We start from the raw sequence: 16,459 nt of genomic DNA, 5'->3' as shown, positions 1-16,459 counted from the left end.
ACTACAGGCGTCCGCCACCTCGCCCGGCTAGTTTTTTGTATTTTTTAGTAGAGACGGGGTTTCACCATGTTAGCCAGGATGGTCTCGATCTCCTGACCTCGTGATCCGCCCGTCTCGGCCTCCCAAAGTGCTGGGATTACAGGCTTGAGCCACCGCGCCCGGCCTGAAAAATTTTTAAAAATTAAATTATTACATGTGCCCTGAAAAAAAAATCTATCCCCCAATATTTGGAAACAACATACTGCTGAATAACCCATGAGGCAAAGAAGAGATAAGAGGGGAAATTAGGAAATATTCTGGATTGAATGGAAATGAAAACACAATATATCAAAATTTGTGGGCTAGAGTGAAAGCATTACTTAGGGGAAAAGTCACAGCACCAAACACCCAGCTTAGAATAGAAGAAAAGCCTCAAGTCAACAACTTCAGCTTCCACCTTAAATAATTCGACAAAGAAGAGCAAATTAAACCCAAAGTCAAAAGAAAACAATGATGATCAAAGCAGAAACCAAGGAACAGAACAGATTGGCCATGACATGCTGCAGGCTAGAGTGGTTGTGTTAAGTTTGGTTGGCACGGCCACACTCAGTCACAGATTCCCTACACCCACCAATTCCCTATGCCTGCTTCGTGCTCCAGCAGTAACACAGAGCAGCTGTAACAGGTCATGTGGCCCAGAAAGCCTAATACACAGAAAACATTTGTTGACCCTTGAAATAGAAAACAAAGAATAGAGAAAGTAAACCAAAGGCATGTTCTTTCAGAAGATTAGTAAAACTGATAAACTTCTAGTCCAGTCAGAATAAAAGAAAAAAAAACTTGGCCGGGTGCGGTGGCTCAAGCCTGTAATCCCAGCACTTTGGGAGGCCGAGACGGGCGGATCACGAGGTCAAGAGATCAAGACCAGCCTGGCTAACACGGTGAAACCCCGTCTCTACCAAAAAAGACAAAAAACTAGCCGGGCGAGATGGTGGGCGCCTGTAGTCCCAGCTACCCGGGAGGCTGAGGCAGGAGAATGGCAGGAACCCGGGAGGCGGAGCTTGCAGTGAGCTGAGATCCGGTCACTGCACTCCAGCCTTGGCGACAGAGCGAGACTCCGTCTCAAAAAAAAAAAAAAGAAAAGAAAAAAAAAACTTACTAATATCAGAAATGAGAAGTGATATCCACTACAGGTGATATCACTATAATCTACAGACATACAAGCATCATAAGGCAGTATTATGAAGAACACTTTTATTTTTTGAGACAGGGTCTCACTGTTGCCTAGGCTGGAGTGCAGTGGCATGATTATAGCTCACTGCAGCCTCCAACCCCTGCCTCAGCCTCCCGAGTAGCTGAGACTACAGGTGCACAGCACCACACCTGGCAATTTTTTTTTTTTTCCTGACATCTCACTATGTTGCCCAGGCTGGTCTCAAACTCCTGAGCTCAAGTAATCCTCCTGCCTTGGCCTCCCAAAGTGGTGGGATTACAGGCGTGAGCCACTGTGCCCAGCTCATGAACAACTTTATATAAATAAATTTAGTAACTTAGATAAAATGGAGAATACATAAATTGCCAAAGCTCATTCGAGAAAAAAATGGATAACCAAAATAGCCATGTATTTATTAAGCCAAAACTGTGGTTAACCTTCCCACAAAGAAACTTCAGGCCCAGATGGCTTAAATATGAATTCTGTAAACATGTAAGAAATAAATAATACCATGTATGTAAAACGTATGATAGATATATTGGTTTCATCCATGGCTCCTTGTTCATAACTCCCATGGCCTTCGTTGCAGTCTTTTGTTGTAATGCTGGGGCATTTTAGGCCTCAGGGAAGATAATCTCTCTTTCTGCCCTCCTTTCACCTGCTTCTTTTTCTCTCCCCGGCAAGAATCTTCCCGCCTTTCTGGCTTGGAGCTGGCTGTAAATAAATTCTCTGACAGGAAGGGGCACTGCCCCATACTCTGAAAGAAGGAATGCGGCAGGGCTAAGAACCTGAGCAGACAGGCCTGGCTGGATGGCGCCATTCAGACTATGAGCATTAGATCATACCCTTTTTGTCCAATCGTTTCTCTACTTGGTTGTCGATCATGCCTATCTAATGAGATTTCTATAAAAGGCCCAAAAGGACAGGGTTTGGAGAGCTTCCGGATTGCTGAACAATGGAGGCTCCTGGAGGGTGGTGGGCATCGAAGCTCCATGTGCCTTCCCCACATCTTCCCCTATGTACCTCTTCCATTTGGATCCTTTCACCTGCATATTGTACCATATCCTTTATAATAAACCAGTAAGCTTAAGTGTTTCTGAGTTCCATGAGCTGCTCAAGCAAATTAATTGAATCCAAAGAGGGGATCATGGGAACTCCAACTTGAAGCTAGTTGGTCAAAATCTCAGAGGCCCAGACTTGCGACGGTGTCTGCAGGGAGGGCAGTCTTGGACTGAGCCCTGAGCCTGTGGGATCTGACGACATCTCCAGGTAGTGTTGGAACTGAAGTAGAAGTAGAGGACACACCTGGTGTCCACTGCAGAGCTTGGTATGTGGGGAAAACCCCCACACATTTGGTCACAGAAGTCTTCTGTGTTGTTGAGTGACAGAACAGTTTTTTTTTCTATTTAGAAAACTCTTCCAAAAAATTGAAAAGGAGGGACTATTTTCCCAAGAACACCACAGACCAATGTTTCTCATGCACACTGATGCAAAAATTCTACAAAAAAATTTCAAATAAAATCCTACAAAAACGATAATATATCATGACCAGGTGTGGTTTATGCCAGGAATGCAGGGTTGGTTTAACACTGAAAACTCAATCGATCAATCAGCCACTGTAATTCACCAGACTAACAAACTAAAAGACAAAACCATCTCAACAGATGCAGAAAAAAGATATGACAAAATCCAGCATCCATTTCTGATTTTTTAAAAAATTCTCAGTAAACTAGGTGTATGAGTCTGTTCTCATGCTAATAAAGGCATACTGGAGAGTGGGTAATTTAAAAAGGAAAGAGGTTTAATTGACTCAGTTCCACATGGCTGGGGAGGCCTCACAATCACAGCAGAAGGCAAATGGACAGGAACCAAAGTCATGTCTTACATGCTGGCAGGCAAAAGAGCGTGTCCAGGGGAACTCCCATTTATAAAACCATCAGATCTCGTGAGACTTATTGACTAACACCAGAAAAGTATGGGGGAAACCACCCTCTTGATTCAATTATCTCGACTGGCCCTGCCCTTGACACGTGGGAATTATTTCAATTCAAGGTGAGATTTGGGTAGGGACACAGACAAACCATATCACTAGGAATAGGAGGAAACTTCCTCACCCCAATAAAGGGCATCCACAAACAACTTAAGAGCTAACATCATCATAATGAAAGACTGTTTTTCTTCTTAGATCAGGAACAAGATAGGGGTGTCTTCTCTGACCACATATATTTAGTACTCCACTGAAAGTTCTACCAATGCAATCAGGCAAGAAAAAGAAATAAAAGGCATTCAGATTAGAAAGGAAGAAGTAAAACTCTTTATTAATAGAACACATGACTGTTGATGTAATTTACAAAAAAAACCATGAGAACTCACAGTTTAGCAAGGCTGAAGGATACAAGTTAAACATCAATTGTACTTCTATTTACTAGCAACAAGCAGTTAGAATTTGAAATTTTAAAATACCATTTAGCATCAAAACTATGAAACGCTGACATGGTAGACCTGTACACTGAAAACTAACTACAGGATTATTAAGAGAAACAGAAGACAGAAACATTAATACATGGGAAGACAGACCTTGTTTACAGGCCAGAAGACTCAGTATCACTAAGATGTCAATTCTCCCAACATTTTTATATAAATTCAATGCAATCTCAATCAAGGTGCTAAGAGGGATTTTTGTTGTAGAAATTGACAAGTTGATCCTAATTTCTTTTTGAGAGAGAGTCTCACTTTGTCACCCAGGCTGGAGTGGTGTGATCTCAGCTCACTGCAGCCTTGACCTCTGGGGCTCAAGTGATCCTCCCACCTCAGCCCACCATGTAGCTGGGACTACAAGCATGCACCACCACACCCAGCTAATTTTTTATATTTTTTGTAGAGACGGAGTTTTACCATGGGCCCAGACTGGTCTGGACCTCCTGAGCTCAAGCGATCCGCCCACCTAGGCCTCCCAAAGTTCTAGGATTACAGGCATAAGCCACCACACCCTGCCTATTTCCAAATTTCACATCAAAAGCAAAGGACTTAACATAGCCAAAACAAATCTCAAAAATGTGGTACATTGGGCCAGTGCCAAGGCTCACGCCTATAACCCCAGCACATGGGGAGGATGAGGCGAGTGGACTGCTTTAGCTCAGGAGTTCAACACAGCCTGGCCAACGCGGTGAAACCCCATCTCCAAAAAATACAAACAACAGCAAAAATAAGATGCATTAATACTATCTATTTCAAGAATTATTAGAAAAGTTACATACACTACATACAAATATGGTATTGGCATTCAGGAGAGAAAAACAGGTCAATGGAACAAAACAGAGTCCTGAAATAAACCCACATACACACTGACAACTACTTTTTAACAAAAATGCAAAGCTGATAGAGCAAAGGGCAGTCCTTTCAAAAAATGGTAGTGAAACAGCTGGGTATCTATATGCCCAAGAAAAGGTGAAGGTGGATCGACACCTTGCACCATATAAAAAATTCATTCAAAATGAATCGCAGGCTGGGCGCGGTGGCTCACACTTGTAATCCCAAAACTTCCGGAGGCCAAGGTAGGTCACTTGAGATTAGGAGTTCGAAACCAGCCTGGCCAACACAGTAAAACCCTGTCTCTACTAAAAATACGAGAATTAGCCAGGTGTGGTGGCCTGCACCTATAATCCCAGCTACTTGGGAGGCTGAGACAAAAGAATCACTTGAACCCAGGGGATGGAGATTGCAGTGAGCCGAGATCACGCCACTGCACCCCAGCCTGGGTGACAGAGCGAGACTCCGTCTCAAAACAAACAAAGAAACCAAAAAAAAAAAACAGAACAAAAAAACGGGTTATAGACCAAAGTATAAAGCTTAAAATTATAACACTTCCAGAAGAAAAAAGGAAAAAAAAATTGTGACCTTGGGATGGGAAAAGATTTCTTGGATGCAACATCCAAAGCATAAAAGAACAAACGAATAAACTGGATTTCATCAAAATTTAAAATGTCAGCTGTTTAAAAGATACCATTAGGACCGGGCGCAGTGGCTCAAGCCTGTAATCCCAGCACTTTGGGAGGCCGAGGCAGGCGGATCATGAGGTCAGGAGATCAAGACCATCCTGGCTAACACGGTGAAACCCCGTCTCTACTAAACACACAAAATAAATTAGCCGGGCATGGTGGCGGGTGCCTGTAGTCCCAGCTACTCAGGAGGCTGAGGCAGGAGAATGGCGTGAACCAAGGAGGCAGAGCTTGCAGTGAGCTGAGATCGCACCACTGCACTCCAGCCTGGATGACAGAGCAAGACTCCATATCAAAAAAAAAAAAAAATACCATTGAAAGCCAATCAACGGCCGGGCGCGGTGGCTCAAGCCTGTAATCCCAGCACTTTGGGAGGCCGAGACGGGCGGATCACGAGGTCAGGAGATCGAGACCATCCTGGTTAACACGGTGAAACCCCGTCTCTACTAAAAAATACAAAAAACTAGCCGGGAGAGGTGGCGGGCGCCTGTAGTCCCAGCTACTCGGGAGGCTGAGGCAGGAGAATGGCGTGAACCCGGGAGGCGGAGCTTGCAGTGAGCTGAGATCCGGCCACTGCACTCCAGCCTGGGTGACAGAGCGAGACTCCATCTCAAAAAAAAAATAAAAATAAAAATAAAAAAAATAAAGAAAGCCAATCAACTCTTCATGTGACTTTTCAGTCAATCTGAATCTCAGGGAAAACTGTACAAAGTTCTTTCTCTAGCCCCAATTTCACTGTCCCTCTCCAAAGTGGTGATACTGGTGACCATCCCACAGCCACAAGCCACACCAGCCACCATGGTGGAAATGTGCAAAATCCATGTGTGTCCTTCCTTTCCAAATATCCAGGTGATAAATTAGTATGTCATTAAACATTACACATACCAGAAATTTCTACAGACCATCATCTTCACTTGCTTATGTGATTTGAAAATGTGTATCTCAGAAATTCATCTCTAGCTTGTACAATACACATGACCAGAAAACAAGACACACAGGATCTACCTTCTTCCTATCCAGCCAAGTGACTGATTATTTAAGAGATTCAAATGTAACCATGTTTACTTGCATTTAAAAAATACACTGTAACAAAACTGTGTAGGAATGCTGTGATTATAGATACAGCTTATTAGAAAAAGGTGTAGGGGCCAGGTGCAGTGGCTCACACCTGTGATCTCAACACTTTGAGAGGCCAAGGTGGGAGGACTGCTTGAGGCCAGCAGTTTGAGACCAGCTTGGGCAACATAGTGAGACACTGTTTCTACAAAACAAAACAAAACCAACACCAAAAAGGAGTAGGAAGAATAGTGTACAACATTAAAAAAAGAAGAAAGTCTTTAATAGCAAATTATACTTCTTAGCCAAGTATTCTTAGTTACCTTCAACAACGTCTACAGCTTGTAAAATCAAAGAGGGAGGTGAAGGGAGGGTGGAGAGAGTGAGTACAGAGGCATCCATGAATTGGGTGAAGCCTGGGTGGGAGTGCCTCAGTGCATGGTCACGACAGGATGTGCTCCAGTACTCCTTGTCTGATCAGCTGCTCACACTTCCAACGAGGTAAAAAGTGCTGAGGGGACAAGAAGGGATGCAGAAAGAGTAAAATAAATGATTGGGAAAGAATTTGAAATTATTTCTTGTATCATTAAAAAGTAGCACTGATTAGTTTTCAAACTCCAACAAGTAAGTAGTTAAAAGTTAAACTTAAGGGGTTGGGCGCAGTGGCTGACACTTGTAATCCCAGCACTTTGGGACGCCAAGGCGGGCGGATCACCTGAGGTCGGGGGTTCGAGACCAGCCTGACCAACACGGAGAAACCGTGTCTGTACTAAAAAATATAAAATTGGGCCGGGTGCAGTGGCTCACGCCTGTAATCCCAGAACTTTGGGAGGCCGAGGCGGGTGGATCACGAGGTCAGGAGATCGAGACCATCCTGGCTGACACAGTGAAACCCAGTCTCAACTAAAAATGCAAAAAATTAGCCAGGCACAGTGGCAGGCGCCTGTAATCCCAGATACTCAGGAGGCTGAGGCAGGAGAATGGCATGAACCTGGGAGGTGGAGCTTGCAGTGAGCTGAGACCATGCCACTGCACTCCAGCCTGGGTGACAGAGCGAGACTGTCTCAAAAAAAACAAAAACAAAAACAAAAACAAAAAAAACAAAATTAGCCGGGTGTGGTGGCGCATGCCTGTAATCCCAGCTACACAGGAGGCTGAGGCAGGAGAATCGCTTGAACCTGGGAGGTGGAGGCCGCAGTGAGCCGAGATCGTGCCATTGCACTCCAGCCTGGGCAACAAGAGCAAAACTCCATCTCAAAAAAAAAAAAAAGTTAGATTTAACTATATTTGCTGTTAATCACACTGAAATTGATGCTATTTAGAGTTGTACGGAATTCTGACTTTTACAAATGAATTCAGTTTGCTTCAGTTCAATTCAACTAAGACTTCTGAATCTAGTAGGTATTGTCCTTAGTGTTTGTATTTTTTAAATTTATGCACAGAGAAATCCAGATAGGTGTGATTTGGATTATCACTGGCCCAACAGCCTATCAGGAAGACGCATGAAAGGCTCATTTCTCCATAAAACCTGCTCTAGGATTTCAGAGTCTGAACATTCTTCCAATAACAAGTGACAACTTTCCTCCTCTATTTCTCAAGGATGAAAAGTATCCATGACCCACAGTGCGGGTGCTATTCACATGGTGCGTGGGAAGATGCCAGCACCCAGGTATTGCTTGTCCTGTGTCTTCCTAAGAGGACGTCGCTCTTGCTCTAAGGGAACCAGGGGCAGGTAGAAAGATGTCCCCTTCCCTCTCAAACACAAGGACTTACAGAAAACACTGACTGCCCTGGAGGAGGGAAGCTGAGGAAGGCAGGAAGGCTTTCCAATCCACAGGGGGTCAAAAAAAATCTCAAAGGAAGATCTCAAGGAAGCAAAATGTAACCTCAGTAGCTATGTGCACGTGAAGGTCCTGCCTCACAAACTCAAAGGCCTTACAAGAGATCCATGACCAAATTCTTCTAAACCAATCTTGAAGATACATGAGCCAAGAAAAATGTAAAACAACACAACAAAAACAAAATAAATGAGTTGTTCATTTAATATCCATACTAATGCTGGTATTAAAACAGATGGAAATTATTGATTTCTGGATAAAAATAAACAGTGCTTGCCATAGTGACAAATATAAAAGAATGTATATTAGAAAATGTTTCCCAGCCAGGCACGGTGGCTCACGCTTGTAATCCCAGCACTTTGGGAGGCCGAGGCAGGTGGATCTCGAGGTCAGGAGTTTGAGACCAGCCTGAACAACATGGTGAAATCCCATCTCTACTAAAAAAAAAATACAAAAATTAGCCACGCATGGTGACATGCGCCTGTAATCCCAGCTACTCAGGAGGCTGAGGCAGGAGAATCGCTTGAACCCAGGAGGCAGAGGTTGCAGTGAGCCAAGATCCCGCCACTGCACTCTAGCCTGGGTGACAGAGGGAAACTCCATCTCAAAAAAAAGCATATACACACACACATATATACACACATATAAAATGTTTCCTACTAATTCTTTAGAGTATGTGAATGACCTACACCAGATTCTACAGAAAATTTAGATGTGGTTGAACATTAGAAGCCCCTAATACCAACCATCAACTGTGGCTGATATTGTTTCTTTTTAATGCCTCCATTTTTGTAATTGAGGGTAGGGTCACAGCTGAGAAACAGACTTAAAAAATTCAACCACCAGGCCAGGCGTGGTGGCTCACACCTGTAATCCCAGCACTTTGGGAGGCCAAGGTGGGCGGATCACCTGAGGTCAGGAATTTGAAACCAGCCTGGCCAACATGGTGAAATCCCACCTCTACTTAAAAAACTACAAAAATTAGCCAGGCATGGTGGCAGGCACCTGTAATCCCAGCTACTTGAGAGGCTGAGGCAGAGAACCGCTTGAACCCGGGAGGCAGAGGTTGCAGTGAGCCAAGATCATGCCATTGTACTCCAGCCTGGGGCACAAGAGTGAGACTTTGTCTCAAAAAAAAAAAAAAAAAAAAAAAAATTCAACCATAGGACAGCATTTGGGATGAAGGGACATTTCGCATATCTTGCTTTATGAGGATGGCTTTTTTCTTGTTCTTGTGAACCAGAGCTTCCTCCTGGGCCCTCCAGAAATATAGCTGCTTATCAGAACATTAGTTCATTATCCACTTTCTTTTTTTTTTTTTTTTTTTTTTTTTTGAGACGGAGTCTGGCTCTGTTGCCTGGGCTGGAGTGCAGTGGCCGGATCTTAGCTCACTGCAAGCTCCGCCTCCCGGGTTTACGCCATTCTCCTGTCTCAGCCTCCCGAGTACCTGGGACTACAGGCGCCGCCACCTCGCCCGGCTAGTTTTTTGTATTTTTAGTAGAGACAGGGTTTCACCGTGTTAGCCAGGATGGTCTCGATCTCCTGACCTCGTGATCCGCCCGTCTCGGCCTCCCAAAGTGCTGGGATTACAGGCTTGAGCCACCGCGCCCGGCCCATTATCCACTTTCAATTCATTAGTGTCCTAAGAGAATACTGGGACAGAAATTGTTGCCTTAACAACCAAAGACTTTAGGGAACCCTCAAAATCTTTTTTAAAAATATTCAACCTTTGTTTTAGAAGCTCCAAGGGTATTAGTAAAACAATTTTAGTCAACTATTAGTAAAACAGTTTTAAAGCTCCAAGAGTATTAGCAAAATAACAGATCAACTCACCCTGTTAGGAAAATAAGCTCAAGAACCACATGACCTGAAACATTCTTTTGCTGCCTGCCATGAACAAAGTGAACACCAAATCCTTAGGGTCATCAGATCCTAAATGGCTGACCCCAAGATGGCAGGCAAGGAAAGAAAAAGAACAGCTTTTATTAGGTCATTTTTCCTCCTCACGACTTCAGAAAATAGGGATAGGATAAAAAATTTAGTGGTCGGGCACAGTGGCTTACACCTGTAATCCTAGCACTTTGGGAGGCTGAGGTGGGTGGATTGCTTGAGCTCAGTAGTTCAAGACCAGCCTGGCCAACTGGTGAAACTCCATCTTTACAAAAAATACAAAAATTAAACAGGTGCAGTGGTGCACACCTGTGGTCCAGCTACTTGGGAGGCTGAGGGTGAGGGATCACTTGAGCCCAGGAGGCAGACGTTGCAATGAGCAGAGACTGCGCCACTGCACTCCAGCCTGGGGAACACAGCCAGACCCTGCCTCAAAAAAATAATAATAGACCAGGCGCAGTGGCTCACGGCTGTAATCCCAGCACTTTGGGAGGCAGAGGCAGGCAGATCACAAGGTCAGGAGATCAAGACCATCCTGGCTAACACAGTGAAACCCCATCTCTACCAAAAATACAAAAAAAAAAAATTAGCTGGGAGTCGTGGTGGGCGCCTGTAGTCCCAGCTACTTGGGAGGCTGAGGCAGAAGAATGGCGTGAACCCAGAAGGCAGAGCTTGCAGTGAGTGGAGATTGTGCTACTGCACTCCAGCCTGGGCAACAGAGCGAGACTCTGTCTCAAAAATAAAGAAATAAATAAAAGTAATAATTTAGCCAATGTGAATTCATCTAATGTGAATTGGAAGATTTCTAGGGAAATAATTAATATACTGAGATTACTTTGGGCATGGTGGTTCACACCTGTAATCCTAGCACATTAGGATGCCAAGGTGGGTGGATTGCTTGAGCCCAGGAGTTCGAGACTAGCATGGTCAACACAGCAAGACCCCATCTCTATTTTCTTTAAAAATAGATAGATAGATAGATAGATAGATAGATAGATAGATAGATAGATAGATAGATAGATAGATAGACAGACAGATAGATAGAGATAGACTGATAGATAGAGAGATTCCTTATAAGGACAAATTTAGCTTAAGTTACAACTTTACAATTTTAATCTTCCTCTATTAAACTGTTATGTTTACATACCAAATACTTGAAAATTCTTTTTTTGAAAATAGAAAAATCTGTATCACTATTGGCTTGCTAAAGAACTAGGATTTATAAGGCAAAGTGTAAGGTATAAAAACTGCTTAGGAACTTTAAATATAAGCAATATCTTACTAAATGAATTAATCATTTCTTAATATATGCAACATTTGCTTCCAGTCTTAATATTCAGAAAAAGTACAGAACAGGGTGTATTATACTAAAGATAATGCCTAAGATATAAACGATCATCACAAGTTGATATTTATTTTGCTATTCCAACTTTTCCACCATTCAGCACTCATAAGATTTAAAGTAAAGTATCTGGGCCGGGCGCGGTGGCTCACGCCTATAATCCCAGCACTTTGGGAGGCTGAGACGGGTGGATCACGAGGTCAGGAGATCGAGACCATCCTGGCTAACACGGTGAAACCCCGTCTCTACTAAAAAATACAAAAAACTAGCCGGGCGTGGTGGCGGTGCCTGTAGTCCCAGCTACTGGGGAGGCTGAGGCAGGAGAACGGCGGGAACCCGGGAGGCGGAGCTTGCAGTGAGCTGAGATCCGGCCACCGCACTCCAGCCTGGGCGGCAGAGCAAGACTCCGTCTCAAAAAAAAAAAAAAAAAAAAAAAAAAAAAAAGTAAAGTATCTGAAGATAAGAAATACCTGGCTATTTTTTTTTAATAGGACTGAAGTGCCATCATCAACTTCAAATTCTCCATAGTCTTTTAGACATCGGACCTGAAAGAAAAAACGTGAGACATTTTTATCTAAATTAGTTTTTAATATGCAGTGACCAAAAAATAAATCGGCATTATACAAATAGACAGTAAGGACTTTGTGTTTCCTCTCTGTGTACTTAGGCCTAGTACTACTACTGTGGTATTCTAATAGTTTCAAGTGTCCAGTTTTGACAGGGAGGAAGAAGAATCGCAAAATCTCTGCTGGTAAATAAATGTCAGTGCTGACAGCAAGGCGATGAAGGAAGACAACGATGTCGTCTCCTTCCCCTCTGAAATCTTGAAAAATTAAGTAGGTGAAATATCTATCCACAAGGAATGCTTTAGATCTGCTCCAACCTGCTTCTTATAGATCCCTCCCATAAAATATCAATATCTGAGAATGGGGCACAGGTAAGTCTGCAGTATTTGTTTTTGGAAGCAATTCTTCCAATCCCATTCAAAATTCAGATGATTTCCCAGGAATACTTAGAAGTACACCATGGAGGAGCAGATGCCACCTCACGTGACAGGATTCAGGAATGGCAGCCTTCTGATATCCACCTCTGCAACTGCAAAGGTGTTCCCAGGTACAGGTTACAGACCTGCTACAGCACTAAGTGCTGCCACAGGAAGTAAGCGGGCACTTTTCCTCTTCTAGGAGAATTCAGACTGAAGGTTATTCTCACAAGTACTAGCAATGAACTGCTATTGTCGCCAGGAGAGTCAATGCCAGCAACAACTATGTCTTCCACTTTTCCAGATAATTTTATCATGTCCTACTATCCCTCCAGAACTTTACCAAAGCACTCAAAATATTTTAATTAAATATGAGAAATATCACTCCAGAAAAATCCTCCAAGCCCTTTGCATTTTCTTTTTGTTTGTTTGTTTTTCCAAGACAGAGTCTTGCTCTGTTGCCCAGGACAGAGTGCAGTGGTGTGATCTCCACGCACTGCAACCTCTGCCTCCCAGGCTCAAGCAATTCTCCCGCCTCAGTCTCCTGGGTTGCTGGGATTACAGGTGCTCACCACCATGCCCGGTTAATTTTTAAATTTTTAGTAGAGCCGGGGTTTCACCATGGTGGCCAGGCTGGTTTCGAACTCCTGACCTTAAATGATCGGCCTGCCCCTGCTTCCCAAAGTGCTGGGATTACAGGCATAAGCCACCACGCCTGGCCGCGTTGGCTTCTCTAAATAGACTTTTATTTTGGAAAATCTCAAACACATTCAACAGTAAAAAGACTATTCCATGTCCCCATCAACCGACATCAACACATGGCCAAGTTTGTTCCCCTCACCCACTTGTGGGTTATTCTGAAGCAAATCTTAGATATCATTTCACCTCATCTGTAAATACTCTACTGTCTACTTCTATAAAACCAGATAATTTTTTAAAAATCCCAATACTGACTGTACATGGCAGCTCATGCCTATAATCCCAGCATTTGGGGAGGCTGAGGCAGGTGGATCACCTGAAGTCAGGAATTCAAGACCAGCCTGGTCAACATGGTGAAACCCTGCCTCTACTAAAAACACAAAATTTAGCTGGGTGTGGTGGTGCGTGCCTGTAATCCCAGCTACTCAGGAGGCTGAGGTTGCAATGAGCGAGATCACACCAGTGCACTCCAGCCTGGGTGACAGAATGAGACTCCATCTCAAATAAATAAATAAAAATTATTAAGATGAGAGAGTATTGGCATTTATTTATTTATTTATTTTTGAGACAGAGTCTCACTCTGTCACCCAGGCTAGAGTGCAGTGGTGTGATCTTGGCTCACTGGAACCTCCGCTTCCCAGGTTCAAGCAATTCTCCTGCCTTAGCCTCCCTAGTAGCTGGGATTACAGGAGTGTGCCACCATGCCCAGCTAATTTTTTCGTATTTTTAGTAGAGACAGGGTTTCACCATGTTGGCCAGGCTGGTCTCGAATCCTGACCTCAAATGATCCACCTGCAGCCTCCCAAAGTGCTGGGATTACAGGCATGAGCCACCGTGCCCAGCCTTATTTAATAATTTTTTTTTTTTTTTTGAGACGAAGTCTCGCTCTGTCACCCAGGCTGGAGTGCAGTGGCCGGATCTCAGCTCACCGCAAGCTCCGCCTCCCGGGTTTACGCCATTCTCCTGCTTCAGCCTCCAGAGTAGTTGGGACTACAGACGCCCGCCACCTCGCCCAGCTAGTTTTTTGTATTTTTAGTAGAGACGGGGTTTCACCATGTTAGCCAGGATGGTCTCGATCTCCTGACCTCGTGATCCGCCCGTCCCAGCCTCCCAAAGTGCTGGGATTACAGGCTTGAGCCACCGCGCCCGGCCATTTAATAATTTTTAATATCATGAACTATCTAGTTAGTACCCAAAATTTCCCACTTGTCTCATTAATTTTTTTAAGGTTTCCACGTTGAAATCAGAATCCAACAAAGCCACACATCACTTTTTTTTTTTTATGTCTTGTCAGTCTTTTTTAATCTATAGGTTTCACTTCCTCTTTATTTTTTCCTTCCTCTTGCCATTTTATTTGTTGAAAAAATTGGGTGAGTAGTTTGTCACTGCAGACTTGAACACCTGGTCTCAAGCAATACTCCTGCCTTGGCCTCCCAAAGTGTCGGGATTATAGGCATGAGTCACTGCACAGGGTCAGTACAACTTTTCACAATCAAGATTTTGTTGTGAATTTCTTTGGGGTCATTTAACATGTTCCTTTGTCCCTGCGTTTCCTATAAAATGGAAGTTAGGTCTACATCAGATAAGGTGACTTTGTGGCAAATGGTGTTATGTACTTTCTATTACAAGACCCCATAAAACACAAAGTGCCTGGCTGTCTCATTTTGGATATTGAGGTTAATCAGTGGGCCCAAGTGTCATCCATACTTATGCATTATAAAGATCTCCATTATCCACTGAAAGGTTTTAGTAAATAAAGGGTTACAAGCATTAATCTAATTCTTATATTCCTACTACATTTGTTAGCTGGAATTCTTCTATAAAAAGAAATTTCCTTTGTAAACTATTGGGCCACGTTAAGATAGAGTTTGTATAGTAAAGGCAATGGATGCTTTGATTCCATTCTCTAACTTGCCACCTTTCACATGAGTTGGATCCCTCACATTCTCCAAGGAAACCTCAAAAATGTTTTATTTTTTAAAAATTTTGTTGGCCAGGCACGGTGGCTCATGCCTGTATTCCCAGCACTTTGGGAGGGAGAGGCAAGAGGATTGCTTGAGCTTAGGAGTTCAAGATGAGCCTGAGCAACATAGTGAAATCCCATCTCTACAAAAAATACAAAAATTAGCTGGATGTGGTCGTGAGCACCTGTAGTCACAGCTACTGTGGAAGCTGAGGTGGGAGCTGAGGTGGGAGGATGACTTGAGTCTGGGAGGTGGAGGTTCCTAAAGTAAACCAGGACTCCTTGCACTAAAATAGTTGATTCCACGTCCTAAATAACAAATGACCCAAGATTATACCATTGTACACCAGCCTGGGCAACAGACCCAGATACTACCTCAAAAAAAAAAAAAAATTTGTTGTTCTTTGGTGTCATTATGCATTCATGCTTCTAACATAATTGATGTAATCCAATTCACAGCAGTTATTATTCACATTGATGCTAAAATTGTCCATTTTTTGGTTAGCAAGAGCTCCTTCAAATTGGCCCCCACATCCTTCCAGCAGTCCCCACTTAGTCCTTGACACCTTCCTTCCTTTCTGGGAAGACAAGATGTTTCATGCTCAGTTTGTACATTTTTTATTCAGAACCTGGAATCAGCTATTTTTGTGCAAGGAGTCCTGGTTTACTTTAGTGGGAAGTGGCATTTAGATACAGAATCTGGACACTCATGGCTAACTGGCTTGTCATTGTTTCTAGGCCTTTTCAGTGGGCAGAGTTAATCAATACTTTTTTTTTTTTTTTTTTTTGAGACAGAGTTTCGCTTTTGTTGCCCAGGTTGGAGTGCAATGGCGCAATCTTGGCTCACCGCAACCTCTACCTCCCGGGTTCAAGTGATTCTCCTGCCTCAGACTCCTGCTTAGCTGGGATTACAGGCATGTGCCACCAAGCCTGGCTAATTTTGTATTTTTAGTAGAGATGGGGTTTCTCCATGTTGGTCAGGCTGGTCTCAAACTCCCAACCTCAGGTGATCTGCCCACCTCGGCCTCCCAAAGTGCTGGGATTACAGGCATGAGCCACTGCACCTGACCCCTACTTTTTGTTTTTTAAAGAAGGGACGATTCATGAGTCCCTGCTTATGTTTCAAACTCAAATTTAGGAATATAGGATTTTCCCTTAAGTTTTTCAACTTTGAATCTCTTTTCTCTCTCTCTCTCTCTTTTTTTTTTTTTTTTTTTTTGAGATGGAGCTTTGCTCTTATTGCCCAGGCTGGAGTGCAATGCCACCATCTCAGCTCACTGCAACCTCCTTCTCCTGGGTTCAAGCAATTCTCCTGCCTCAACCTCCTGAGTAGCTGGGATTACAGGCACCTGCCACCACGTCTGGCTAATTTTTGTATTTTTAGTAGAGATGGGGTTTCACCATGTTGGCCAGGCTGGTCTCAAACTCCTGACCTCAGGTGATCCACCCGCTCGGCCTCCCCAAGTGCTGGGATTACAAGTGTGAGCTACTGTGCCCAG

General features: G+C 43.6%; 1 protein-coding gene across 3 annotated transcripts in view; it reads right to left on the bottom strand.

Moving 5' to 3' along the window:
- Window positions 1-3,483: 3,483 nt before the first annotated feature.
- LOC105486727 (GINS complex subunit 1) overlaps window positions 3,484-16,459 on the bottom strand; it is a 48,966-nt gene continuing 35,990 nt past the window's right edge. For 2 of the 3 annotated variants that reach the window (XM_071079756.1, XM_011749761.2), the window contains 2 exons: window positions 11,787-11,861; window positions 3,484-6,757 (listed from right to left, as the gene is read on the bottom strand). In XM_071079756.1, coding sequence (XP_070935857.1) covers window positions 6,689-6,757; window positions 11,787-11,861 — 144 coding nt within the window. In that variant the 3' untranslated portion in view covers window positions 3,484-6,688. Of the gene's footprint in view, window positions 6,758-9,917; window positions 10,025-11,786; window positions 11,862-16,459 lie in introns of all 3 variants that reach the window. The other variant, XR_011613646.1, reaches the window with a different exon arrangement.

This window comes from Macaca nemestrina, chromosome 15 (assembly GCF_043159975.1).
Source record: "Macaca nemestrina isolate mMacNem1 chromosome 15, mMacNem.hap1, whole genome shotgun sequence".
Lineage (NCBI taxonomy): Eukaryota > Metazoa > Chordata > Mammalia > Primates > Cercopithecidae > Macaca > Macaca nemestrina.
The sequence above is the reverse complement of the archived record's forward strand: the minus strand, read 5'-3'. Positions and strand labels throughout refer to the sequence as shown.